The following is a 27,523-nucleotide window of genomic DNA, read 5'->3' as shown; positions in this document are numbered from 1 at the left end:
TCACCTGGGACGGTCCACCAGTGCTCTGCCTGCTGCCTCGACTCCCTGAGGACCCTCCCCAGCATCGACCAGCAGTGTGTCCTCTGCGGCCACAGTTGGTGCAGGAGACGGCCCCCCTTCCGGTCTCCCTGAGAGCAGCACCTCCGAGCTCCATCGGTGTAGGGTCGGAGGTGCTGGGGGATGGAATGGACGGACTCCGATCCGGACGTCCGCGGGTGGCCAACAGTTTATCCAGCCTTATCGACAAATCCACCAGCTGGTCCAGGTTAAGGGTGGTGTCCCTTCAGGCCAGCTCCCAACGAACGTCCACCCGTAGGCTGCATCGGTAGTGCTCAATCAGGGCCCTCTCATTCCATCCCGCGCTGGCTGCCAGGGTCCTGAAGTCCAGTGCGAAGTCCTGCGCACTCCTCTTCCCCTATCTGAGGTGGAACAGACGTTCCCCCGCCGCTCTCCCCTCCGATGGATGATCGAATACCGCCCGGAAGCGGCGGGTGAAATCTTCATAACGCACCGACACCGCGTCTATTCCTCCCCACACGGCGTTAGCCCACTCGAGTGCTTTCCCCGACACACAGGAGATGAGGGCAGACACGCTCTCGTATCCCGAGGGAGCCGGGTGGATGGTCGCCATGTAGAGCTCTGGCCAGGTAAAACCCTGGTACCCGGCAGCTGTACCATCATATGCCCTCGGGAGCGAGAGCCGAATCCCACTGGACCCAGGTGATGAAGGGGTGGACAGCGGTGTGGGTTGCTGTGTAGTTGAAGGAGGTGTAGGAAAACCCCCTCTCTCCCATCGCTCCATGGTGTTCAACACGCGCTCCATTGCAGTGCCGAGAGTCTGTATCATGGTCGCCTGCTGTTGGACACGTTCCTCCACTGATCCAGAAGGAATGAATGTTCCTGCTGACTCCATTTGAGGTGCGTGTTTCTGTCAGGCGTCAGTGTGTAACGGTAGGACGGAGTCAGGCGCAGGACACAGAGCTAGTAGACAACGTACTTTACTCGTAAATACAGTGGGGAGAACAAGTATTTGATACACTGCCGATTTTGCAGGTTTTCCTACTTACAAAGCATGTAGAGGTCTGTAATTGTTATCATATGTACACTTCAACTGTGAGAGACGGAATCTAAAACAGAAATCCAGAAAATCACATTGTATGATTTTTAAGTAATTAATTTGCATTTTATTGCATGACATAAGTATTTGGTCACCTACCAACCAGTAAGAATTCCGGCTCTCACAGACCTGTTAGTTTTTCTTTAAGAAGCCCTCCTGTTCTCCACTCATTACCTGTATTAACTGCACCTGTTTGAACTCGTTACCTGTATAAAAGACACCTGTCCACACACTCAATCAACAGACTCCAACCTCTCCACAATGGCCAAGACCAGAGAGCTGTGTAAGGACATCAGGGATAAAAGTGTAGACCTGCACAAGGCTGGGATGGGCTACAGGACAATAGGCAAGCAGCTTGGTGAGAAGGCAACAACTTTTGGCGCAATTATTAGAAAATGGAAGAAGTTCAAGATGACGGTCAATCACCCTCGGTCTGGGGCTCCATGCAAGATCTCACCTCGTGGGTCATCAATGATCATGAGGAAGGTGAGGGATCAGCCCAGAATTACACGGCAGGACCTGGTCAATGACCTGAAGAGAGCTGGGACCACAGTCTCAAAGAAAACCATTAGTAACACACTACGCCGTCATGGATTAAAATCCTGCAGCGCACGCAAGGTCCCCCTGCTCAAGCCAGCGCATGTCCAGGCCTGTCTGAAGTTTGCCAATGACCATCTGGATGATCCAGAGGAGGAATGGGAGAAGGTCATGTGGTCTGATGAGACAAAAATAGAGCTTTTTGGTCTAAACTCCACTCGCCGTGTTTGGAGGAAGAAGAAGGATGAGTACAACCCCAAGAACACCATCTCAACCGTGAAGCATGGAGGTGGAAACATAATTATTTGGGGATGCTTTTCTGCAAAGGGGACAGGACGACTGCACCGTATTGAGGGGAGGATGGATGGGGCCATGTATCGCGAGATCTTGGCCAACAACCTCCTTCCCTCAGTAAGAGCATTGAAGATGGGTCGTGGCTGGGTCTTCCAGCATGACAACGACCCGAAACACACAGCCAGGGCAACTAAGGAGTGGCTCCGTAAGAAGCATCTCAAGGTCCTGGAGTGGCCTAGCCAGTCTCCAGACCTGAACCCAATAGAAAATCTTTGGAGGGAGCTGAAAGTCATTTTGCCCAGCGACAGCCCCGAAACCTGAAGGTCTGTATGGAGGAGTGGGCCAAAATCCCTGCTGCAGTGTTTGCAAACCTGGTCAAGACCTACAGGAAACGTATGATCTCTGTAATTGCAAACAAAGGTTTCTGTACCAAATATTAAGTTCTGCTTTTCGATGTATCAAATACTTACGTCATGCAATAAAATGCAAATTAATTACTTAAAAATCATACAATGTGATTTTCTGGATTTCTGTTTTAGATTCCGTCTCTCACAGTTGAAATGTACCTATGATAAAAATTACAGACCTCTACATGCTTTGTAAGTAGGAAAACCTGCAAAATCGTCAGTGTATCAAATACTTGTTCTCCCCACTGTATAAATGAACATAAACTCCACGCAGGGAGAACAATCCCGCTCACCAGTCGATAACACCAAACATAGAACAAACACGCACACAACACAGTGGGAGCCAGAGGGTTAAATAGGGAACAAATCATAGACATAATGGGAACCAGGTGTGTACAATGAAGACAAAACAAGTAGAACACAGAAACATAGATCGGTAGCAGCTAGTACTCCGGTGACGACGAACGCCGAAGCCTGCCCGAGCAAGGAGGAGGGGCAGCCTTGGCTGAATCCGTGACAATATATATATATATATATATATATATATATACAGTGCATTCAGAAAGTATTCAGACCCCTTGACTTTTTCCACATTTTGTTACTTTACAGCCTTATTCTAAAATTGATTAAATAAAAATTGTAAAACAGGTTTGTATAATTTTTTGCAAATTAACTGAAAAACAAACAGAAATACCCTTTCCTATGAGACTCAAAATTGAGCTCAGGTGCATCCTGTTTCCATTGATCATCCTTGAGATGTTTCTACAACTTGATTGGAGTCCACCTGGTGTAAATTCAATTGATTGGACATGATTTGGAAAGGCATATACCTGTCTATATAAGGTCCCACAGTTGACAGTGCATGTCAGAGCAAAAACCAAGCCATGAGGTCGAAGGAATTGTCCGTGGAGCTCAGAGACAGTAATGTGTCGAGGCGCAGATCAGGGGAAGGATACCAAAACATGTTTAAAGCATTGAAGGTCCCCAAGAACACAGTGGCCTCCATCTTTCTTAAATGGAAGAAGTTTGGAACCACCAAGACTCTTCCTAGAGCTGGCCGCCCGGCCAAACTGAGCAATCGGGGGAGAAGGGCCTTGGTCAGGGAGGTGACCAAGAACCTGATGGTCACTCTGACAGAGCTCCAGAGTTCCTCCTCAGTAAAAGGCACATAACAGCCCGCTTGGAGTTTACCAAAAGGCAACTAAAGGACTCTCAGACCATGAGAAACAAGATTGAACTCTTTGGTCTGAATGCCAAGCATCACTTCTGGAGGAGCCCTGGCACCATTCCTACAGTGAAGCATGGTGGTGGCAGTATCATGCTGTGGGGATATTTTTTAACGGCAGGGGCTGGGAGACTAGCCATGATCGAGGAAAGGTACAGAAAGATCATTGATGAAAACCTGCTCCAGAGCGTTCAGGACCTCAGACTGGGGCGAAGGTTCACCTTCCCAACAGGACAACGACCCTAAGCACACAGACAAAACAATGCAGGAGTGGCTTCGGGACAAGTCTCTGAATGTCCTTGAGTGGCCCAGCCAGAGCCCAGACTAGAACCCGATCAAACATCTCTGGAGAGACCTGAAAATAGCTGTGCAGCGACGCTCCCCATCCAACCTCAAGAAGACTTGTATGTAATAATTTCTAAACCTGTTTTTGCTTTGTCATTATGGGGTTTTGTATGTAGATTGAGGTGAAAAAACCCCAGCTTTTTATTCAATTTTAGAATAAGAATGTAACGTAACAAAATGTGGAAAAAGTCAAGGGGTCTGAATACTTTCCGAATGCCCTTTATATATGTGTGTCATGAAAGGCTTCCGTTGATTGAGTCTTCAAATTTTATTTTGTAATTTCACTTGACTTTCTGGTGCCGGTGAAAAACCTTGACTTTTCTCAGATAATTTTTCGTGGCACATTTGGAGTCATGCTCTGCTGCTGCTGGGCCTGTGAGTATGGATGAATCATGAGTGTATATTGTGTGGCGTTTGGCTTCAGTCAAAAGCAGCATTCCCCTTAGAGAGCCCGACGAGGCCTGCATCTGCGAGGATTGGGTTGGGATTTTCATTTTCTTGAAACACCTTCTGTTCTGTTCTGCGGTGGTCCCAGTGGGGACTATAGCGCTGATATTTTTAGAGGGCATGTTCCGAAAGCCTCCGTCGCCAAGAGGGAAGGACAATGGTGGGTGTGATGTTACATCGATACTTGGCCGAGAGTGGAGAGGAATAGAGTGGAGGGGGGAAGGAAAAATCCTGGGTGGCCTTGATGAGTTTTGGAACACCTCTCCTCCAAGGAATTTCACACTCTTAAGAGCACCCCACAGACCAACCAGAGAAATACTTTAAAATGGCTGGCCATCATGTTGCCCACATATGTACAGCCCGGCTTCATGCCAACACACTGCCACAGACACGTTAGTGCACTAGTTCCTACCCACCCCATGTCCTTAAGCGGTCTTAACTGTGTGCTAGGCAGAAAGACAGAGAGGAGTCATGCTCTAATGTTCCCTCAAGAGGTTTCAGGCGATGTGCGAAGAGAACTGGCAGTGGGACTCAAAATGGCTGCCAGTCAATGCAGGGAGGGCTCCTTCCACTACCCAGAAAGCTTTGGGAGTTAGACCGGTGGGGCCATGATTGTTTAATTGTGAGTATGGCTTTGTAATCAGCCATATTGTATTGAAATGGGAGAAACTCAGCAGGGGGGAGAGAGAATGGACTGCAGGCAATGCTGCCTGCTGAATCTGAAAGATGCTGCTGATATTATCCCACTGGTTTACCATATGTATTTTGTTTTTTTTACTGTTCTCTAAATGGAGATGTTTAAGATTAATTAGCAAGCGATGCTGGGTTTGTTGTGTTGTTGTAAGAGTGTAGTAGTACCACCTGGACCTTGGTGCTGTCTGTCTGTCTCCCTGGGTATGTGTAGTTTGTAGTCCTGGTTCGTAGAATGGTAGTCTTGGTTCACGGTAGTCGGCCCACCCCTGGCACTGCTATAGCACAAAGCCAACAAGAGACAAAACTGCAGATGGATTGAAGAATATTGATGTGTGTGACCTGCGGCTGCCTGCGAGCAAGGCTGAATAATTCAGAGAAGTGTGTTGAGACGACGGCGTAACACACACCAATCTCAGCCCTGTGTGTTGCCTCTCTCTCTCTCTCTCAATTCGCCTGTAATTCCAGGGTGGATGTCTAGATTATATTATATGGCCAGAGTGCAATTCAGTATTCTCATGTGGAACTCTCATATTTTGAAGAACAGGCAAGACCTGCAATCCTGGGTGTATTAACAACACATATTCCTATCCGTCTAGTTTCATACACTGTACTTTTACCTGGGTGAAGGAGGACAAACACAACATCAAACCATTTTTAATAACATAGTGGTGTGTGTACGGTGGTGGCCCGTGGGTGAGTGTGTATGTGTGTGTGTCCATGTCAGTGTGTGTCCATGTCAGTGTGTTTCCATGTCAGTGTGTGTGTGTCCTTAGTCGATATGGTATGGCGCGAGTGCTTGAGTTACAGTAGCCCAAATTGAACCTGCATTTATATTACACCTTTTATTATTGTTTTATTAAAACTGGAGTCCAGAGATTGTTTTTATTGTCACCCAGAGGTAGCTTCTCCTCTCCACTCCCGGTCACTCAACTAACTGTGTGGTGTTGTGTTGTTTCCTGTGACTCCAACAGATCCAGAGTGCGCCCTCGAGAGCGGCTTGGAGGATGGTGAGGCCAGGTCCAGGCATTTGAGGAAGAGGCTTCTCTCTCCAGAGGAAGGTGAGGAGGGGGAGGACGAGGACGAGGAGGCCGCGCTGCACAGCTGCGACAGCTGCCGGCAGGTGTTCGAGTCGCTGAGCGTTCTCACCGAACACAAGATTAATCAATGCCAGCTGACAGGTAAACAACGATCAGCCCACCGAGCTTCCCTTCCCTTCCCTCTCCACCAGTCAGCTCTATCTCTCCCAATCCAGTCTCCCCACTGGAGAATACCATAGGCATCCATAGTGTGCTGGGTGCTCCACCAAACAGCCTGTAGTTGACTACATTAGATGAACAGTGCATGCCATGAAATTGGTGGATTTCCAATACGACACACTCACAAAAACTCTATAATTTATTGTGCATGCATTATATGGCTAGTTTCCATTCTCCTTTGCTATTACTACACAGACAAACAACACAATGTGTATGTATGCACACACACACAATCCCTCTTACTGTGGTGATCATTTGAGTATTTAGGCACATCACTACACTACACTACACATGCCACTACACACTCCTCCAAGCCACACAGTCAGTTCTCCAGTGGTCAAAGCCAATGTCATTGAGGTCTCACTGTAACCAGACCTCCTTGGTAAGTGGATCCCTACTATAGTGAAGTCCCTCCTCTTAGTGTGGAGGCATCCTCTATGTCTACTGTGACCCTGGGAGGAAGACGAGAGAAGGAAGGGTGCCATTGGCAGACTGTGTCATTGAACCTGAGATGGATAAACAGAACTCTGCTATAAATACTCTGACAAGGTGGCTCAGAGAACTAATTATATGAGCTGCTGAAGGTTTCTTTCATGTGATTCTCATGGACTTGGTGTCCTCCTTTATCCCTGTTCCTGTCCCGTCCTGTCCTGTCCTGTACCGTCCTGTGCCGTCCTGTCCTATACGTCCCGTCCTGTCCCGTACTGTCCTGTACCATCCTGTCCTGTACCATCCTGTCCCGTCCCATCCTGTCCCGTCCTGTCCTGTACCGTCCCGTCCTGTACCGTCCTGTCCCATGATGGTCTTTTCATTTCGGGGAGAGATCACTTCGTTTTTCTCTTGACAAGACAGGCTAGAAAGTAAACAGAATGCAGATGAAGATAAGTTAATGTGAAGAGGAAGACTTCCTTTATGTTAGGAGTTTAATGTTTAGAGGGAGGCCACAGTAAGCATTGTCCTATCAGACAGCTGTATATACTCTCCTCTTATACTCAGACATAGTTTGATTTCATATTTTGCAATCCGCAACCAGCCGACTGCAATTATAGGGCAGGACTGTTTCAGAGTGGTCTCAGATTTCCAAACAACCAGTAAGATATCCCACATGAGTGTTACAATGATTTTCCATTAGCAGGAAGCCTGTCTCACTGAATGGACAGTGTGTGTCTGTGTCTGTGCGTGCTCGCACACCCGCTTCCTCACGTGTGTGGGCGCTTAGGTGCATGTGTGTAATGTGTTTATGTGTGTACTGCTTCACAAGCAGGAAGCCAATCAAGCAAAGTGTATAGGAGAGAGCGCCTAGCCTACTTTTCAAAAGGTGTGAAAATCTATTGAATGTGCACTTGCAAATGATGACTATATAACAAAAGCAATACTTCCCTGGCTTGAGTGGAGCCCTCAGCCGTCTCCTCTCCATACACCCAGCAATCTATCAAACCAATATTGATTCCAGCACATTATATTTGGCATACATATGAAATCATTGAACAAAGGCCATTTCATTAAAGGTAGAGAAGGAAAGAAGCTCATGCTGTACCATTGACTTCTAACAGTATTGCAGATTTATAATAGCTCTTTGATTTGTTAGATACCTCACCTTTTTCCTATTATGTTTTGATTGGGAACAGAGGGAGGTATATTTCTAGTGACACCTTTAAAGTGCTTTGAAAGGTTTTCAGAATTTTCTTTTTAGCATTTTGAGAAAAACAATAGCCAAGCATGTTCTCACTCATAGACAGGGTCTTACATTATCTAGACAATTAACAACTCAGACATATTATTTCTCCTATAATTAAGCAAAGGTGTCACGCCCTGGCTCTGGGGACTCTAGTATGTTGAGCCAGGGTGTGAGTTTTCATGTGTGTTGGTTCTAGTTGTTGTATATCTATGTTGGCCAGGGTGGCTCCCAACCGGAGACGGCTGTAGCTCGTTGTCTCTGATTGGGAGTCATACTTAGGTAGCCGTTAGGCATTCATTCATTGTGGTTTCTTGTTCCGTGTTGGTTCGTGTTTGTAACCAGGGACGTCACGTTTTCGTTTTGTTCGTGTGATCATTATATAAATAAATAAATATGTTCGCATTCAACGCTGCGCCTTGGTCCTCTGTTCCCGACGAGCGTGACAGAAGAAACCACCAAGACTGGACCAAGCAGCGTGTCCAGGAGCCATCGCCAGGGAGATCTCTAGCAGATCTCCTTCGCCTCCTCGACTGGGTCAAGCCGGGTGAGGAAGAGAAGGGCTTGACATGGAAGCAGAAGGGCGAAAGGCTGGCGAGGGACATGGAGACCTGGTCCACGGGTAGGAGAGACGCCCAGAAAATTTTTAGGGGGGGGGCTAACGCCGTGGACGACGGGCCAGCAGGAGACCGCGGCAGAGCGGCCCAGCGGGTTGGCAGAGGAGGCCGCCAGGTTACGGGGGCCACTGGTCGAAGAGGGGATGGAAGGTGTAGAGGCACGGCGAGAGGTACTGGGGTGTGTTACCAGTCCGGTCCGGCCCATTCCAGATCCCTGCGTAGGACCAGTGGTGTGTGTCCCCAGTACGGTCCGGCCTGTTCCTGCTCCCTGTACCAGGCCAATGGTGCGCGTTGTCAGCCCGGCTCGGCCCGTTCCTGCTCCCCGCACCAAGTCAGTGGTGCGCTTCGTCAGCCCGGCTCGGCCCGTTCCTGCTCCCCGCACCAAGTCAGTGGTGTGCTTCGTCAGCCCGGCTCGGCCCGTTCCTGCTCCCCGCACCAAGTCAGTGGTGCGCTTCGTCAGCCCGGCTCGGCCCGTTCCTGCTCCCCGCACCAAGTCAGTGGTGCGCTTCGTCAGCCCGGCTCGGCCCGTTCCTGCTCCCGCACCAAGTCAGTGGTGCGTTTGCGTCAGCCCGGTTCGCCCGCTCCTGCTCCCCGCACCAAGTCGAGGGTGCGTTTCGTCAGCCCGGCTCGGGCCGTTCATGCTCCCCACACCAAGCCAGTGGTGTGCGTCGTCAGTCCGGCACAGCCCGTGCCTGTTCCACTGGTGCCTGGTTCAGCACAGGTCAGCTGCTTCACGCCGGAGCTAGAGCAATCCGCTCCACCAGTGTGCAGTCCAGCTCCGGTCAGCAGGGCCAGACCGGACCAGGGGTACTTTGGGGGTTAGAGAGCGAGTGGGGATCATGCCCGAGCCGGATCCGCCGCCAAGGCGGAGTGCCCACCCGGTCCCTCCCCTGTGGTATTTGGTTGGCGCGGTCGGAGTCCCGCGCCTTTAGGGGGTACTGTCACGCCCTGGCTCTGGGGACTCTAGTATGTTGAGCCAGGGTGTGAGTTTTCATGTGTGTTGGTTCTAGTTGTTGTATATCTATGTTGGCCAGGGTGGCTCCCAATCGGAGACGGCTGTAGCTCGTTGTCTCTGATTGGGAGTCATACTTAGGTAGCCGTTAGGCATTCATTCATTGTGGTTTCTTGTTCCGTGTTGGTTCGTGTTTGTAACCAGGGACGTCACGTTTTCGTTTTGTTCGTGTGATCATTATATAAATAAATAAATATGTTCGCATTCAACGCTGCGCCTTGGTCCTCTGTTCCCGACGAGCGTGACAAAAGGCCTTTATTAATGTCAATCTCACAGACAAATAAGACTCAACTGCTGAATGCTGGGATGCTACAGTTTGGCTAAGAACCCCTGTAAAAACCGAGCATTTTGCACAACCACTCTATAGGTATTCAAACACAGAGGGAGAGGAAAAATACACTTTGAGATACAGCATACTGTGTGTGTGTGGACCAGAAGTCCCCACAACAATAGTAAACCAACAAAAATTTGACCAACTGGGGACATTTTGATGGTCCCCACAAGGTCAAATGCCATTTCTAGGGGGTTTAGGGTTAAGGTTAGAATTAGTGTTAGGGTTAGAATTAAGTTTAGGGTTAGGGTTAGGAGATAGGGTTTGGGTTAAGGTTAGGGTTAGGAGCTAGGGTTAGGTTTAGTGTTAGATTTTTGGGTTAGTCAGCTTTACATCGACTCTCAGCTCACAGATGGATCCTTTATTAAAACCACTTTCTAATCAACATCCAGCACCTGCTGAATCCTCCACTTCTACAAATCAGTTTTTAATGTTTTATTTTTAGGAAACCCATTCAGAGCTTGACTGGAACCGATCCTGATATTGAGAATTAGTAGGATTTTGTGGAAAATTGAGAAATTGTTGTTGCAGTAGATATTCTTATTTATACTGAACAAAAATATAAACGTAACATGTCAAGTGTTGGTCCCATGTTTCATGAGCTGAAATAAAAGATCACAGAAATTTTCCATATGCACAAAAAGCTTATTTCTCTCATATGTTGTGCACACATTTGTTAACATCCCTATTAGTGAACATTTCTCTTTTGCCAAGATAATCCATCCACCTGACAGGTGTGGCATATCAAGAAGCTGATTAAACAGCATGATCATTACACAGGTGCACCTTGTGCTGGGGACAATAAAAGGCCACTCTAAAATGTACAGTTTTGTCACACAACACAATGCCACAGATGTCTCAAGTTTTGAGGGCGCGTGCAATTGGCATGCTGAATGCAGGAATGTCCACCAGAGCTGTTGCCAGAGAATTGTTTGTTCATTTCTCTACCATAAGCCGCATCCAACATCGTTTTAGAGAATTTGGCAGTACGTCCAACCGGCCTCACAACCGCAGACCACGTATATGGCTTTGTGTGGGTGAACGGTTTGCTGATGTCAACGTTGTGAACACGCTGTGAACATGGTGGCGGTGGGGTTAAGGTATGGGGAGGCATAAGCTATGGACAACGAACACAATTGCATTTTATTGATGGCAATTTGAATGCACAGAAATATGAATGCATAGAAATACCATGACGAGTACCTGAGTACCATTGTGAGGCTCATTTATTTTAAGGTATCTGTGACCGACAGATGCATATCTGTATTCCCAGTTATGTGAAATCCATAGATTAGGGCCTAATTAATTTATTTCAATTGACTGATTTCCTCAAATGAACTTTAACTTTAACATTTTTTTACAAGCATTTCGCTACACTCGCAATAACATCTGATAAATATGTGCATGCGACCAATATAATTGGATTTGATTTTATGTGATTTGAAACTGTTGCATGTTGTGTTTATATTTTTGTTCAGTATAGTTAGCCTAGTAAATATTTACCATACTCTCAACTTGAGGAGATTTCTAAATGCATGCAGACAGATATGTATACCCATGCAGGCACATTAGAGCTGGGCAGTATGGATTTTTTTTTATATCGCAATAAATTGAATTTTTTTTGCGACAACTATAAATCTGTGATAAATTATTATTGGGGGAGGTGCTAGAGCTGGCTGATATGGACAAAAAGTTATATCACGATATATGTTACTCTTTTGCTTGATCAAAACCAATAAGACAGTTGCTTTACATTAGCGGCAGGGCTCTAGATAATTTTTTTCAGTGCCAAGTAAGACAACTGAGATGGTTCAAAAAGTAAGCTATTTCATTTAACATATCCAGGAAATGCATGATTTATATTTTCATGTGCAACCTGTCCAAATAGGATCCAGAATTATCAGATTTATTTTGGGCTCTTCAGAGAATTTGCAGACATCTTTGTGCATATTGGACTATAGCCTATATTATTCACCACCTGAGGAAGAGGGAACTCAAAACACTTAGCTAGATTGCTAACTCTAAATATGATAGTGTTGCTAGATAGCCATGTAGGTTTATTGATTAATCTATCACTAAATGTAGGCTAATGTCCTACAAAAACTTTCTAGCGCTAGGCCTAGGCTACTTGAGGTAAGACTATTCACTGCAAATGGCTCCGTGCATCATATAATTACAGCCGACTCTGGTTGTAAAGTGGTGCCATGAACTCAATATTAAGAGGTGAGGAATACATTATTTACTCACAGAAAGCTGTGACTCTCCTCTCTGTAACTAGAACAACAGTAGTTTCTTTGAAAACTGTATTTTTCCCGCAATAGCATTTTGAGCAACGGTAATGCTTTGTGCTTCTCAGAATGCATCTCTTCCTCCTCCGTGCGCACAGTGGGGAGTGGGAGTCAGCAGCCGACAGTGAAACAGAGACAGGCAGATTACTGTTGACCAAATAATAGTTTCAGAAACAATCTACAGGAACGTTGTGTAGAAAAATCACCGAATATTACAGACGTAAGCAAAATGCTTCGGTAAGAGGAAGGCAATGTTGGTGTCGGAAATCTTTGGTTTATCGTCCCAGCTCTAAGGTACATGCACACCACAAACATATGAATACCCATACCCACAGTCTCACTATCCCTTGGTAACTAAACCTAACAACACTATCTACAGTTTAAATAACAAACTATATCCGAAAACCCTGGTGCTGCAGCATACTGTATCCAGCCCTACTAGACCACGCCCGACAGACGAGAGAGAGAGAGATAAAACATGTCACCCTGATCAATGGCTGCCATTGTCTCCCCACTGTCTGGCTAAGGTTTAACACCTCTCCATGCACTTAAGCCGTGACCACTGCATTGCGCTAAGGGAGCACGGGGGTATGGATTGCCTAGTGTCCCCGATGCGATCGGTGCTATCGACCGTGCTAATGCTGGACTGCGGAGGAAGGCAAGAGATAGCCTGGGAGAGGCGAGAGGAGGGAGAGTGCTGCAGGAATGTGTCTCCAGAGAAAGTGTCTTGGGCTGGGGCAGGGCTGTAGGAATGCTCCCCCGGAGGTAGACTTCCACCGTTCCAGTACATGCTGGGGTGGAAGGCAAGGCAGGGCTGGAAGAATGCTTCTCTGGAGACCCGAGAGTGGAGAGAGTTGGAGAGGCTGGGGCTGGGCTGGAGGAGTGGCCATCTAACTCTGGGGCAGGGCTGGAGGGGCTCCAGGGGCTCTGGAGGGCAGGGGGGCTGGGTGTGGGGGTAGATGGTGGGGGGGGGTGCGGTCCCCCTCCAGGCTCCAGGATGGCTGCAGCTCAGGTTTCCGTGTTGGGATCAGCATCCTGCCGTCAGGGATTTAGGCTACCCAGGGGCGGAGGCAGGAGAGAGAGGAGTTAGGAGGCAGCCTTTTATTCCTTGGGCCTCTCTCTCTCTCTCCCTCTCGCTCGCTAGCTTTGTCTCTCCACAGTCTCATTCTTGCATTGTCTGCTCCGGCTCGCAATTAGCAATTCTGTCGCGGGAAAGAGACACCTATGGTTGATCCTCAGTGTGGCATGGGTTTGGTTTTGGGCCGCACACACGTTAATAGTTGAGATACATGACAGTGTAATGGCATGTAAGAAAATGTACACTCAAAACTTATATTAGCTCTTACTGTCTTTATGTAAATAAGGACAATGGCACCAGTACTGAGTTTAATTCAAAGGTGGTTTGGTTTCACAACGGCTTGCCTTGCCACTGTCAATTTTATTCTCCTACTCTGCTGCTATGCTGGAGGCATTTGAATAGCACAGTGCACACAGTGCTGTCATCCTAGTGGTCATACTTTCATTACTGGCCCGCTCCCTAGAGCAACACCTTTTCTTGTGTCCTTCACTAGAGGAGAAGCACAGCTCGTCCCTCAGGAGAGATATGTGGCCTGCTATTTTAACCCTCTGTGAGATGACCTTTTTAATAAGTGTCTTTCTCTGTTTTCTTGCCAGCCACTGTGAGAGCAAACAGAGCATGTCTTCTGCTTCCCTCAGATAAAGAAATCAATCAGAAAGAGAGAGAGAGAACTGGGCCATATATGGATTTATATTATGTAGATTCTTTACTTTTTCTGCTCTTGCCTGTGGAGATTTAGCGATGCATTCGACATCCGATAAAATACGTTTTAGATTTATGAGAAAAATACAAATGAGGTATATTAATATACTATGAAACAATGAGATGCAGTATTTCCTAGCAAGACATTGCAGGCAATACTGCAGCGATTTGATGTGATTTCATAGGGACATGGGAACACGGAGGCATACTGTTCAGTTCTCTCTGTTAATGATTTAGCTCTGTTTATTTTCAAGCTTTTATATAGAATTTCATTACAGTAAGGCTCTCTGAATGTGTTCTCCTTGTCTGATTCGTACACCAACATGTTGGTTCGAAGTAAAACATCAAGTCTTTGGGTCAGCGGCATGAAAATGTTCAGTAATACCCACAACTGTCATTAACTAGTTGCTGGCGGACCGTGTTTTGCAATAACTGTTTCCAGTAGAATATCATTGGCAGAGCTGGGGCTTTTTTTCCACACAGAAAAAAAGGATGTATTGATCCAACAGCTGCTTTGCGGCTACCAAGAAGAATGTGCCGACAAACCACAAAGACTTTATTTGCTTCAAAAGCCTTTTGCATGAGACACAGAGAGAGAGGCGACATGAGCAGCCCTGATTAGCCCAACTGAGCATTCTGCCGTTCATCAGAAATTCTGCCATGTTTTTGCCTGGGCGTCTTGCAACAGCGCGGTACAAAGTGTGGCACAGTGATTACAAGGCTTTGAACGGGGCAGAGGCGGTCAGGGGAGAATAGCAGCGACTTCTGGCACAACGCAGCCACTGAAAAGAGTAATCATAGTAGACTGAGCTCTCAGAATTAGGTTGGAGTCTTTCCCGAGTTTGTGTGTTGTGTTTGTGAGTGAGTGTGTGTGTGTGTGCATGCGAGTGTGTGTGTGTGTGTGCATGTGAGTATGTTTGTATGTGTATAAAGTAGTTGATCTGACTCCTCAATGTAGCGGGCCCCTTGTGTTTGCTCTCTGTACGACTGAGCCGGTAACATTAACAGGAGTGTCATTAGGAATTCAAAGCATATGCCCTCATGAGGACGCCCTCTTCCTCTCTCCCCTGTGCTTCACACAGCACACATTATGCACAGTATAAAGTATTTATTGGTCTTTATCAGCCGAGCTTGGCAGGTTCTGCAGTAACAATCACAATAATAATGGAGGAGTCTGTTTGTTTGGGCCTGTGGATGTGTATGAGACAGACGTAATATTATGGCCAACTCGGATCAGCTCAGCAGCTCGGCTTCTCTTTGTCTCTGCCCATTTTTTTTGTACCCACTTCACTTGTCTCTCTCTCTCTCGTCTGTCTCTCTCTCTCTCTCTCTCTCTCTCTCTCTCTCTCTCTCTGCCCCCCTCTCTCTCTCTCTCTCTCTCTCTCTCTCTGTCTGTCTCTCTGTCTCTCGGCCTCTCTCTCTCTGTCTCTCTCTTTCTGTCTCTCTCTCTCTCTCTCTCTCTCTCTCTCTCTCTCTCTCTCTCTCTCTCTCTCTCTCTCAATTCAATTTTAATTCAATTCAATAGACTTTATTGACATGGCAAGTTAAATTACTTACATTGTCAAAGTATACATATAACAAAAATGGTGGGACCAACAGCAATAATAATAGTAGTAGTGGAAATGGGATTACCATTAACAGCAACTACAACAACAATATTAATGAGAATAATAATACATTAAAGCAATAGTAGTAGACCAGTCTCAACATGACTGAGAAGCCACATGACATGGTATGAAGCCAAAACAAAACTAAATGGGAAATATTATTGACATTACATTGCACTTTTCACTGGCTGTCCCTCAGGTTGTGGCAGGATGACACATTTTGGCTTTTCACCCAATACATATTTGGTTTTTACTTCATATTTTATAGTTTCAGATTCTTTGTACTGAATTATCTCTCTCTCTCTGTCTCTCTCTGTGCCTCTCTCTCTGTCTCGCTCTGTCTCTCTCTCTGCCTCTCTTTCTGTCTCTCTCTCTCTTTCTCTCTTTCACTCTCTCTCTGTCTCTCTCTCTGCCTCTCTTTCTGTCTCTCTCTCTCTTTCTCTCTTTCACTCTCTCTCTGTCTCTCTCTCTGTCTCTCTCTGTCTCGCACATGCACACACGCACCAATACACACACATACATCCATCATGCACACACACACACGTGCACACAACTGCGCGCTTGCACTTTCCACCTGAGAATAAACATAATTTGTAGCCAGAGGGGCTAAACAACATGCTGTGTCTTTAACATTCATCCAGATGACCTCCTTTGAGATCGGATGGAGATAGAGGAGCAGGGTTGATAGGCTAATGTAATGGGAAGGATACAGATAATATCATGTAAGTATCCATATAATATCAGGTATATTCCGTGAAATGACGTATTTGTATTTGCAACACTGGTGTGGTTTGCCCTTTTTTACCTATGGTCCGTTTGTCATCTTCAGACACGTCACTAGGATGGTTTGACGGAGGTGTAGCAGGCTGACTCTCCCTCTCTCCCTGGCCCTGGCTCTGCCTGCTCTTTGTTCACTCTCCTACTCAGCCTCCAAGTATTTTTCAGCGGGGCAGGCAGAAGAATGGCACATTAAATCTTAATAGGACTGCGTCTGGCCTTGTTGAATTGCAGAACGTGTTAAGCCGGTGCTTTCCTCCCCCTTGGCACATGTTCATGGAAGTAGAGAACAATTGAATAAAATAAACCGCTCCCTCGCTTTGTAACACCGAGTGACTCTGGCTTCTAGGCTGAAGCCATGAGAAGACCGAGAGAGAGTGTTACACAAATGACTTAAGCCCCTGTAAAGACACTGTAACACAAATGACTTAATTGCTCACAGCACATACAGTGCCTTCAGAAAGTATTCATACCTCTTTACTTATTCCACATTTTGTTGTTACAGCCTGAATTCAAAATGGATGAAATATTTTTTTCACACCCATCTACACACAATACCCCATCATGACAAAGTGAAAACATGTTTTTAGAAATGTTTGCAAATGTATTCAAAATTAAATATAGAAATATCTCATTTACATAAGTATTCACACCCCTGGGTCAATACTTTGTAGAAGCATCTTTGGCAGTGATTACAGCTGTGAATCTTTCTGGGTAAGTCTCTAAGAGTTTTCCACACCTGGATTGTGCAACATTTGCCCATTAATCAAAATTCTTCAAGCTCTGTCAAATTGATTGTTGATCATTGCTAGACAACCATTTCTAGGTCTTGCCATATATTTGAAATTAGATTTAAGTCAAAACTGTAACTCGGCAACTCAGGAACATTCACTGTCTTCTTGGTAAGCAACTCCAGTGTAGATTTGGCCATGTGTTTGAGGTTATTTGTCCTACTGAAATGTGAATTCACCTCCCAGTATATGGTGGAAAGCAGACTGAACCAGTTTTTCCTCTAGGATTTTGCCTCCATTCTGTTTCTTTTCAATCCTGAAAAACTCACCAGTACTTAACCAGTACTTAACGATTACATGCAAAAGAACTGTCAATCTCCCTCGGCCTGGGGCTCCATGCAAGATCTCACCTCGTGGAGTTGCAATGATCATGAGAACGGTGAGGAATCAGCCCAGAACTACACGGGAGGATCTTGTCAATGATCTCAAGGCAGCTGGGACCATAGTCACCAAGAAAACAATTGGTAACACACTACGCCGTGAAGGACTGAAATCCTGCAGCGCCCGCAAGGTCCCCCTGCTCAAGAAAGCACATATACATGCCCGTCTGAACTTTGCCAATGAACATTGTATGATTCAGAGGAGAACTGGGTGAAAGTGTTGTGGTTAGATGAGACCAAAATGGAGCTCTTTGGCATCAACTCAACTCGCCGTATTTGGAGGAGGAGGAATAATGCGTATGACCCCAAGAACACCATCCCCACCGTCAAACATGGAGGTGGAAACATTATGCTTTTGGGGTGTTTTTCTGCTAAGGGGACAGGACAACTTCACCGCATCAAAGGGACGATGGACGGGGCTATGTACCGTCAAATCTTGGGTGAGAACCTCCTTCCCTCAGCCAGGGCATTGAAAATGGGTCGTAGATGGGTATTCCAGCATGACAATGACCCAAAACACACAGCCAAGGCAACAAAGGAGTGGCTCAAGAAGAAGCACATTAAGGTCCTGGAGTGGCCTACCCAGTCTCCAGACCTTAATCCCATAGAAAATCTGTGGAGGGAGCTGAAGGTTCGAGTTGCCAAACGTTAGCCTCGAAACCTTAATGACTTGGAGAAGATCTGCAAAGAGGAGTGGGACAAAATCCCTCCTGAGATATGTGCAAACCTGGTGGCCAACTACAAGAAACGTCTGACCTCTGTGATTGCCAACAAAGGTTTTGCCACCAAGTACTAAATCATGTTTTGCAGAGGGGTCAAATACTTATTTCCCTCATTAAAATGCAAATCAATTTATAACATTTTTGACATGCGTTTTTCTGGATTTTTTTGTTGTTATTCTGTCTCTCACTGTTCAAATAAACCTACCATTAAAATTATAGACTGATCATTTCTTTGTCAGTGGGCAAACATACAAAATCAGCAGGGGATCAAATACTTTTTTCCCTCATTGTAACACAACAAAATGTGGAAAAAGTCAAGGGGGTGTGAATACTTTCTGAAGGCACTGTAGACATACAGTACGATTCAGGTAGGTACAGGATTTACCCTGCCACCTATATAGAAGCCAGTACACAGAGTTCCCTGCCTAGAGACTGAACCAAAAATGGCATCAGTCCACACATAAACACTACTGCAAAACAGGAACCTACATGATGATTTGGGGAGATGCTGTCATGAAACGAATAGATACTAAAGAGAGAGGGAACAGCAGACAGCCAGCATTTGCAGCAGCACAATGTATGATAGGACGAGAGAGACAGACAGACAGACAAGGAGATTGAGACAGACAACAGTAGCAGGCAGCATGGTGTAGGCAGGGCAGGGCATCTTTGTTGGAATGTAAGAGGTGGTAATTACCTAGTGACGAGTTGACTGGTTGTGTCCAGCGCACGGTGCTGCTGGGTGGGGCTGCGGGAGGCAGATAAGACCCCCACGCTGGAGCTTATCTCTGAGAACCGAGAGGCACCAGGTCCTGCCAGGCAAATCCACCACACGGCCCACCCTCTGCGTCTAGCCCCCCGATTTATTAACGACATCATTAATGCCAGACAGGTTACGTGCATTGACTCTCCGTCGAGAGGGGAAATGTGATAAAACAAAAAGTATAGATTCCTGGATGCACGTCCGACCCTAGTGCCTAAGAGCCTAGGCATCGGTGGGTTGACATGTTTTGAAAGTGAGGAGGTTCTGTGGAGATGTGATGTTTACCAGGTAGTGTTTCAGCCTACGGAAGGGCACGGAGAGCGAGCTCAGATCTTACCTCAGGGCTTCACTCGTTCTCCTCAGGGTCCCAGGAATTCGAATGATAATTTTTTTTGTTTCGCTGAAATGTGCTGCTGCTCACCAGAATAATGATAAACCAGATACAGACCAGTGGGGAAAAAAGCAGAAAAATTAATCTTGAAAACTTTACTAGGTTGAAAACTCGACTAGGTTTTGTTCTGTTTTATGCTTTGTGAAATCTAGAACTTGGGACTATAAGGTTCTATCTGCAAAAAGATGATTCTGAGATAATTGGCGTTAAAGTTCCAAACCCTCATTGGTTGAATGGTGTCAGCAATTTTTATCTAGTATTCTTTTGAACTTGAATTGGGGGTATTTATAGTACTATATAGGTAGAAAAAGCCTATGTCAATAACTCAATTTAGACAAAAATGTAGATAAAACCCAAGCAAGTAATCCAATAAAAGATCTCGAAACGTTGATTCTTCAGTTGTTCCACTACTAGTCTCTCATTGCCATACCGGCAAAATCCAGTTGTTGTCATGCCTCCCTTGGAGTTCTGGAGAATTTTGTATCGCAAAAACGGTTTGAATGGTCCGCAGGCTCAGAGCGGCAATTTTTTTTGGGATGTTACATTTCAAGAACCCTTCCCCCACACGCCCGTCGAAGGGGGGATGTGGGTTATGTGCGTCACTGTTTTCCGTCCTGGTAGGACACATTTTGTAGAGAATTATTGCATACGCTAGTTTCAAGTGCTAGTTTTCAAGTTATCAAGTGTGGCCGCCAGTCTGCAATTTATATTTATTGAAATTGAAATTGGATTACGCTGGTAAAGTCAAATGTCACAACATGTTATAAACCGCTCTGGTGACAAACACTCTTTGCCTTGTCTCCATTCGTCCACATAGGTATTAGATTGCCCATTATTTCATTTTTGTAAGGACCCAAAGAAACTGAGGTATTGGGAGAACCTATTCAAGTAAGTAAATACATTTTCTTATGTTAAAAAACGATGTATTATTAGCTAGCTAGCTGGCCACTTTGTAGGCTAACTCAACTGAGCTGCTCGCTAGCTAACTTTACACACTGATTAGCGAAGTGAATTAAATGTCATCAGCTAGCTAACTTCTTATCAGCCAACTATCTTGATGTAATCATTGAACATTAAAAACAGTCTCCAAATGCATTTGTAGACAACAGCCATGGAAGAGGGTGAAATTGTATCTTCAGCTGTCAGTAAAGGGAGAGTGTAGGTTACTGGAAGGACAGGTCATTTTTTGGGAGGACATTATGAAAAGATTCTCCAGTTCCAGTCCCTAGAGGGGGAAACTTAGAAGATAATAGCATTTTACATTTTTTTTTTTTTTTTTAGTCATTTAGCAGACACTCTTATCCAGAGCGACTAACAGTTAGTGAGTGCATACATTTTCAATCGCAACATAATATTCAGTGCTGTCTATTTTGAGTATAATGAAGCCTGTTTGTTTGTGATGTTTTCTGTCCTCAGAAATGGAATCCTGTGAAAGCCTGTTTGCAGATGAAGAGAGGGGTCCCAATGAATATCCCAAGAGACTAAGGGTATATCCTATATGCCATGGGTTAAATGTGTAGGCCTACCTATGTTACCAATTGTTGTATACACTTAAACATTGCACACAATATATAGGCCTATTACAATTGGAGCAGGCCAACCCTGCTGGATGTCTGCTGGATGTGCTATTGCTGGGCTGGAATAGAAGTCTGCTCACCCAGTAGATCAGGGATCAGTGGAGCATTGTTGGCCACCTCTGGTATGGAGTTTTTTTTTGTTCACCTGAAATTGTGCTTGAGTAATAATAGCCTACTTGTTTCTACTCAATTATCTATTGTTGTTTACACTAAGATGTCTAATCTTTACATACGAGTTAGCTTATTTGTACATTTTGAAGTGATGAAGTGTTGATTCTTTAAAGTGAAGTGTTTAAACTTGTTTTAATTGTTAAACTATTATTCAAAATGAACTAGTGTCAATGATTATTAATCATATATCACAATCCTGCAATAAAGAAGGGAAGGGGTTCTGTCTCTGTGTCTGTGTTGTATTCTCAAATGAACATTTCCTTTTTGTCTAGTTGTAAGATGTTATTTGATTGTCACTCTCTCTCAGTATATCAGCAATGTGAATCCATTTTGCAGCTTATCATATGGCATGCATCACCAATGCAGCCATAGGCCTACAGTATGATGGCATTACTGGTCTTATGGGCATCTGTCATCTAAAGCAGAAAAAGAAGCGGAGAATAGCTAAACTCACACATTGTTTACATGTTGAGTATACGTTCTCAATTTAAAATGATACCAGTAGACCATGTATATGAGGCAAACCATATACCAGATTATCTACATGCCTTTTAAGTGCTGACATATACAGTACAATTGTTTAGTGCAAATCCAACCCTTGTAATTTAGGTACAGTATGAAAATAGGGAGCTGACAATTAGGCAACAGGAGATGAGCATTACAGGTAACATATTATGAAGTTCATTTTATTTTATTAATTTTAGCAATGTTGCTTGCAAAAAGGTTTGCGTTGTTCCCATAGATAGAGCAACCATGTACTGTCTATGTATCACTGACCCTGGATAAGCTAGTGACTTGGCTAACACAGCTAACCTTTTAGGGCAATATGCTGTTTTTATTAACATTTTGTTGGCTTTATAATCGTTAGAGAAATTGAGCTAGCTAGTAGCTAGCTAGTTATACCTAGCTAGGTAGCTTACAAGGTTAGCTGACTTTTCTCAAAATGAACCTCATTGTGGCTAGCTACTTCTTGTCCATCATGCTAGCTTTTACAGCCAAATATCACTTCAGAAATGTAAAAATAAAATAAAAATATTGACATGCCCAGCATTGTAGACCATTTCTCCTTTCTTGCTGCAGCTTTAGCTCATCTCGAAATAACAGAGAAATGCTGTGAAAACCAGCCTGCTCTAAAATGTTTTGTCACCAGTGGCAGTGCTTGTTTTGTTGACATTTTTTGTCCTCACACACTGTTGTTCCTATGGCACTAATCTGGTGAGCACCTTTGGAGCTCTGCCCAAGCAAGGCATTTGATTGGTTTGTGATGTGTTGCGAGACGTCACTGATTTGACATTTTATTTTGTCAAAGACTCCAGTCACCCAAGTCATAGACTGTTCTCTCTGCTACCGCACGGCAAGCGGTACCGGAGCACCAAGTCTAGGTCCAAAAGGCTCCTTAACAGCTTCTACCCCCAAGCCATAAGACTGCTGAACAATTAATCAAATGGCCACCTGGACTATTTGCATTGACCCCCCCCCCCCCCTTTTTGTTTTTACACTGCTTCTATTCGCTGTTTATTATCTATTCATAGTCACTTTACCCCTACATACATGTAGAAATTACCTCGACTAACCTGTACCCCCGCACATTGACTTGGTACCGGTACCCCCTGTATATAGCCTCGTTACTGTTATTTTATTGTGTTACTTTTTTACTTTCATTTTTTACTTTCGTTTTCTTAACTCTATTTTCTTAAAACTGCATTGTTGGTTAAGGGCTTGTAAGTAAGCATGTAAGTAAGCATTTCACGGTAAGGTCTAACCTGTTGTATTCGGCGCATGTGACAAATAAAATGTTATTTGATTTGATTTGATTCCAGCCCCTCTTTAGCTGATTTCTGCATGCTTCCCCAGGCTTTCCATTTTAGGGAAGCCTGGTTCGCAATGAGGCTATTCCACTACAGACTCCATCTGTAGTGTTATCTCTTTAAGATGTGTATGAACTTGTGTGTTTGTTAGAATTGACCTTCATCAAAAACAACACTTTAAATTAAGCTATACCTGTACATGTGGTTGTTCGATGAATAGATACGTAAAAATTCTGACCAGAAACCTTAAAGTTATCTCAAGATTACTTCTTTCATCTGATAACATTGTGTTAGCAGTCAACATGTTTCCTTTGATCAGTAGGCACCCTAACAGGTGTCTGGTGTGTCTGCGACAAATGAACGCTCGCTAGCTTGCTCTGGTTAGAATTAATAAACAATCATGTGAAGTGTGAAACATGAACAAACATAATTAAAACTCTGTATTAGCATATCAAATGCCAATGAGCTTTTCAGGGGTGCTGTACTTCTTTAAGATAATGTGTGTCTCTGTGTATTGAGTCTGAATGGCACTAAATGGGGATTTTGGAAACGGGAGTTCGCTTTACAGCACTGTACACAGAACATGGCACCTAGTCCTAAAAAAGCCCTAGCACTGGCTTTTGGACCTTACTAGCTGTTAATGCTTACTAATGAAAAGGTCGCAGGATTTTTTGCCTATGTCTGCGTGGAAATGTACTGCACATTGATCCCCTAAGGGCTTTTTCCTGAGACGCATACGGCTTTGCCAAACTGGCCAGCAGTGCGGTGGGATGGAAGGAAGCAGGGAGGGAGGGCGGGCGGGTGGTGGAAAGAGTGACTGGTCCAACAGGTTTATATGTCCCCACAGGCTGTGTTTTGCGGACCGGGCTGGACCCAAAGGAAGGAACAGAGCCAGCTGTGTGACGGCATCCTGCTGGCCCCTGAGCTTCAGGAACTCTGGGCCTGAATTCACAAAGTAATGTCTCAGAGTGCTGATCTAGGATCAGGTCCCCTGTGTCTATATAATCGTACACTCTTAGAAAAAAAGGTGCTATCTGGAACCTAAAAGGGCGCTTCGGTTGTCCCCATAAGAGAGCCCTTTTTGGTTCCAGGTAGAACCCTTTTGGGTTATATGTAAAACCCTTTACACAGAGGGTTCTACATTTTACATTTTAGTAATTTAGCACACCCTTTTATCCAGAGTGACTTACAGTAGTGAGTGCATACATTTTCATACTTTCTTCCATACTGGTCCCCTGTGGGAATTGAACCCACAACCCTGGCGTTGCAAGTGCCATCCTCTACTAACTGAGCCACACAGGCCCAAAAAGGTTCTACCTGGAACCAAAAAGGTTTATCCTATGGGGACAGCTGAAGAACCCTTTTGGAATCCTTTTTTCTAAGAGTGTATTCATTATGATGTAAAAGGCAAACCTAGATCAGCACTTCTACTCTGAGATGCTTTGTGAATGCAGGCCCTATCACAGTCTCAGTGTTTCCCCTCCTCCAACTCCTCCACCTCCCCTCCCATGGGTTGCTGCTTTTGGCCAGGCCAGGGGGATGGTGTCTGGGGTGGGGCGGTGAGGGCCCCCTTTCGCCAGGATGGGGAGTCCACTACCCGCCCACCCACCCACAAGACAGATTTCCTCAAACATCAACTTGCAGTATAACGCAGATGTTCCTCTGCACTAATTGCCCATTTTTCAAGGCAGGAAGGTGGTGGTTTCATAAATAAATGTTTATGTGCAGGATGGATGTCATTCTCAGGATCTCTTCGGGTACCGGCCGGACTGTGCTTTGGCAGGACAAACACTACGGTGTGTGTGTCCATATGTACTGTAATAGCATGGAGTCTAACCCATAGTGATAGTGTCAGGCATATGGAGATGGCCTCTCATGCTTCGGGGAGGGGGGGGGGTCGCTCTGCTGCTGTGAATGTAAAGGTCATCCAATCTATACATCTCACACCTTCCCACTTGATCGATCGGCTGGGGGGGCCGGGACTGCCAATTGATTTGATCAGAGATAGAGCTTCTCTTAATGAAAGCCACCCCGCGAGCGGCCACTTGCGGTTAGTTGGAATTCTGCAGAGGGCTGCACAATGGCCTGCTTTGGCCGTGACTCTGCGCTAAACTGAGGCATTAAAACCCCTGATTGAATACTAACTCGCCACCTGTGGTACTCTAGCCCAGCGCTAAATCAGTTGCTGTTTTAAAGAGAGAAAAGAACACCCTGCAGTCTTCACTACTACCATATCTACAGCCACAATAACATCCAGCCATTTAAATCAGCTTCATTCTATATTCACTGGAAGTACCAAAAAAAATAAAAAAACATTTTCAGAAATAGCTCAAAGGAATTCTGTCAGCCAAGAGGGATGGGGTTTTAGTAAACAGAGAAGCAATCTTTATGATTAGGACATCATGTGCCCTCAGTCAACGCATGAGGCATCCTGCTTTCTCCACATAGTAGGACAGGGTTTGTTCAACATACCCCACAAATAGAGTCAACACACCAAAAACCTAACGTGTGATTGGATTTTAATCCGATAGCATTATTATTCCGGTCTCCCATTGGCCATTCATTACTCTCACATGGCGCCTGTGTGGGCCGTGATCACCCAATCAGCATCCAGACCGTATTCCAGAGAGCATGCTTCCATTTGCATCCCTTAAACCCTGTGAGATCCTCTCTCTCTCTGGGCCCCACCGACGGAATGCCTAATTCCAAAGTAAACTGATTGCTCTCTCCAACAAGATTACACTGTGATGATGTTATCCAAACGACACGGTGCTAATCCGCCATGGATGCAACCAGGGTGGGCTAGAAGGAAGATGCTTACCCCAAGACGACTGATCAGCATGTTAAGAGAAATGAGGGAGGTGGAAAAAAATAAAGAAAAAACCCCCACAAGTGAGTTAGATTGATCGAAAGAGTGCGAGAGAGAGTTGTCGGCGTGGGGGTATGCAGAGGAAATTTAATTTGCTTCTCACCTCAGGCAACTGGGCTCTGAGGCCAGTAAATATGCAAACATGGCCGAGTCTGGCCATCAATATGCACACCCTGGATGATTACTAATCTCCACTGCAGAACACCAGACAGTACTAAGGTCCGCTCAGGATCGCCATGCACCGTGCAATGTGAGGAGGAGGAAGAGGAGGAGGAAGAGGAGGGGGAAGTGGGGGGGAGTGGGGGGGGCTAGAGGCCCATGCAACCACATCTTCAGATCATGGCTGGTTTAGGCAAAGGCTTAGGATATGTTGAGATCAGGAGTTCCATACTGCCTGGGCTCTGAGCTGTTTTGCAATGTTTCAAAATCTGTTGGGCTTCAAGGCCATGCTCACTGTCTTGTCTGGATATTACTCAAGTCGTCTTCAACAATGAACTTTTACAATGAAGACAAGTATCCATCTAGTGCATAGGATTCTGTAAACAGTATGCAACAGTTATGTGCACTTGAAAACAATTTGTACATCAAGAACTCAAAGTAAAGTAGCATTGTTTTCAGCTCCTCACCTCTGGTCTCCTTAGCATGGAGAACAGACTCAGCCCTCATCTGATGTTAGCTCTGCTCTGACGAGGCCCAGTAGTTTATTGGCCTATTGTTATTCCCTGTCCATAATCCGGGATAAAACACCTCCCTCATTTGTTGTGAATTGTTAGATACTACTGCACTGTGGGAGCTAGGAACACAAGCATTTCGCTACACCGGCAATATCAACTGCTAAATATGTGTATGTGACCAATAACATTTGATTTGAATTGATGATTTAGAGGACACACACACATACAGTGCCGTGATAAAGTATTTGCCCCCTTTCTGATTTTCTCAATTTATGCATATTTTTGATACTGAATGTCATCAGATCTTCAACCAAAACCTAATATTAGATAAAGGTAACCTGAGTTTACAAATAACAACAACAATGTATACTTATTTTATTTATGTAATTAACAAAGTTATGCAACACCCAATTCCCCTGTGTGAAAAGTAATTGCCCCCTTACACTCAATAACTGGTTGTGCCACCTTTAGCTGCAATCACTGCAACCAAATGCTTCCTGTAGTTGTTGATCAGTCTCTCACATCGCTGTGGAGGAATTTTGGCCCACTCTTGCATGCAGAACTGCTTTAACTCAGCGACATTTGTGGGTTTCCAAGCATGAACTGCTAATTTCAAGTCCTGCCACAAAATCTCAATTGGGATTAGGTCTGGACTTTGACTAGGCCATTCCAAAACTTCAGATTTGTTTTTTTTTAGCAATTTTCATGTAGACTTGATTATGTGTTTTGGATCATTGTATTGCTGCATGACTCAGCTTCGCTTCAGCTTCAGCTCACAGATGGATGGCCTGACATTCTCCTGTAGAATTATCTGATACAGAGCAGAATTCATGGTTCCTTTTATTAAGGCAAGTAGAGGCAGCAAAGCATATCCAAACCATAACACCACCACCACCATGCTTGACTGTTGGTATGAGGTTCTTACTGTGGAATGCAGTGTTTAGATATCGGCAGACATAATGGGACGCA

The 27,523-nt window shown here is 45.1% G+C and overlaps 1 protein-coding gene across 5 annotated transcripts in view; it reads left to right on the top strand.

Moving 5' to 3' along the window:
* The window catches only part of LOC121535300 (zinc finger protein 521-like), a 193,516-nt gene that overhangs the window by 46,864 nt on the left and 119,129 nt on the right, over positions 1-27,523 (top strand). For all 5 annotated transcript variants that reach the window (XM_041842221.2, XM_041842220.2, XM_041842223.2 and 2 more), the window contains exon 3: positions 6,037-6,243. In XM_041842221.2, coding sequence (XP_041698155.1) covers positions 6,037-6,243 — 207 coding nt within the window. The remainder of the gene's footprint in view (positions 1-6,036; positions 6,244-27,523) is intronic.

Source organism: Coregonus clupeaformis, chromosome 21, assembly GCF_020615455.1.
Source record: "Coregonus clupeaformis isolate EN_2021a chromosome 21, ASM2061545v1, whole genome shotgun sequence".
NCBI lineage: Eukaryota > Metazoa > Chordata > Actinopteri > Salmoniformes > Salmonidae > Coregonus > Coregonus clupeaformis.
This window is presented reverse-complemented; position numbering and strand designations above follow the sequence as displayed.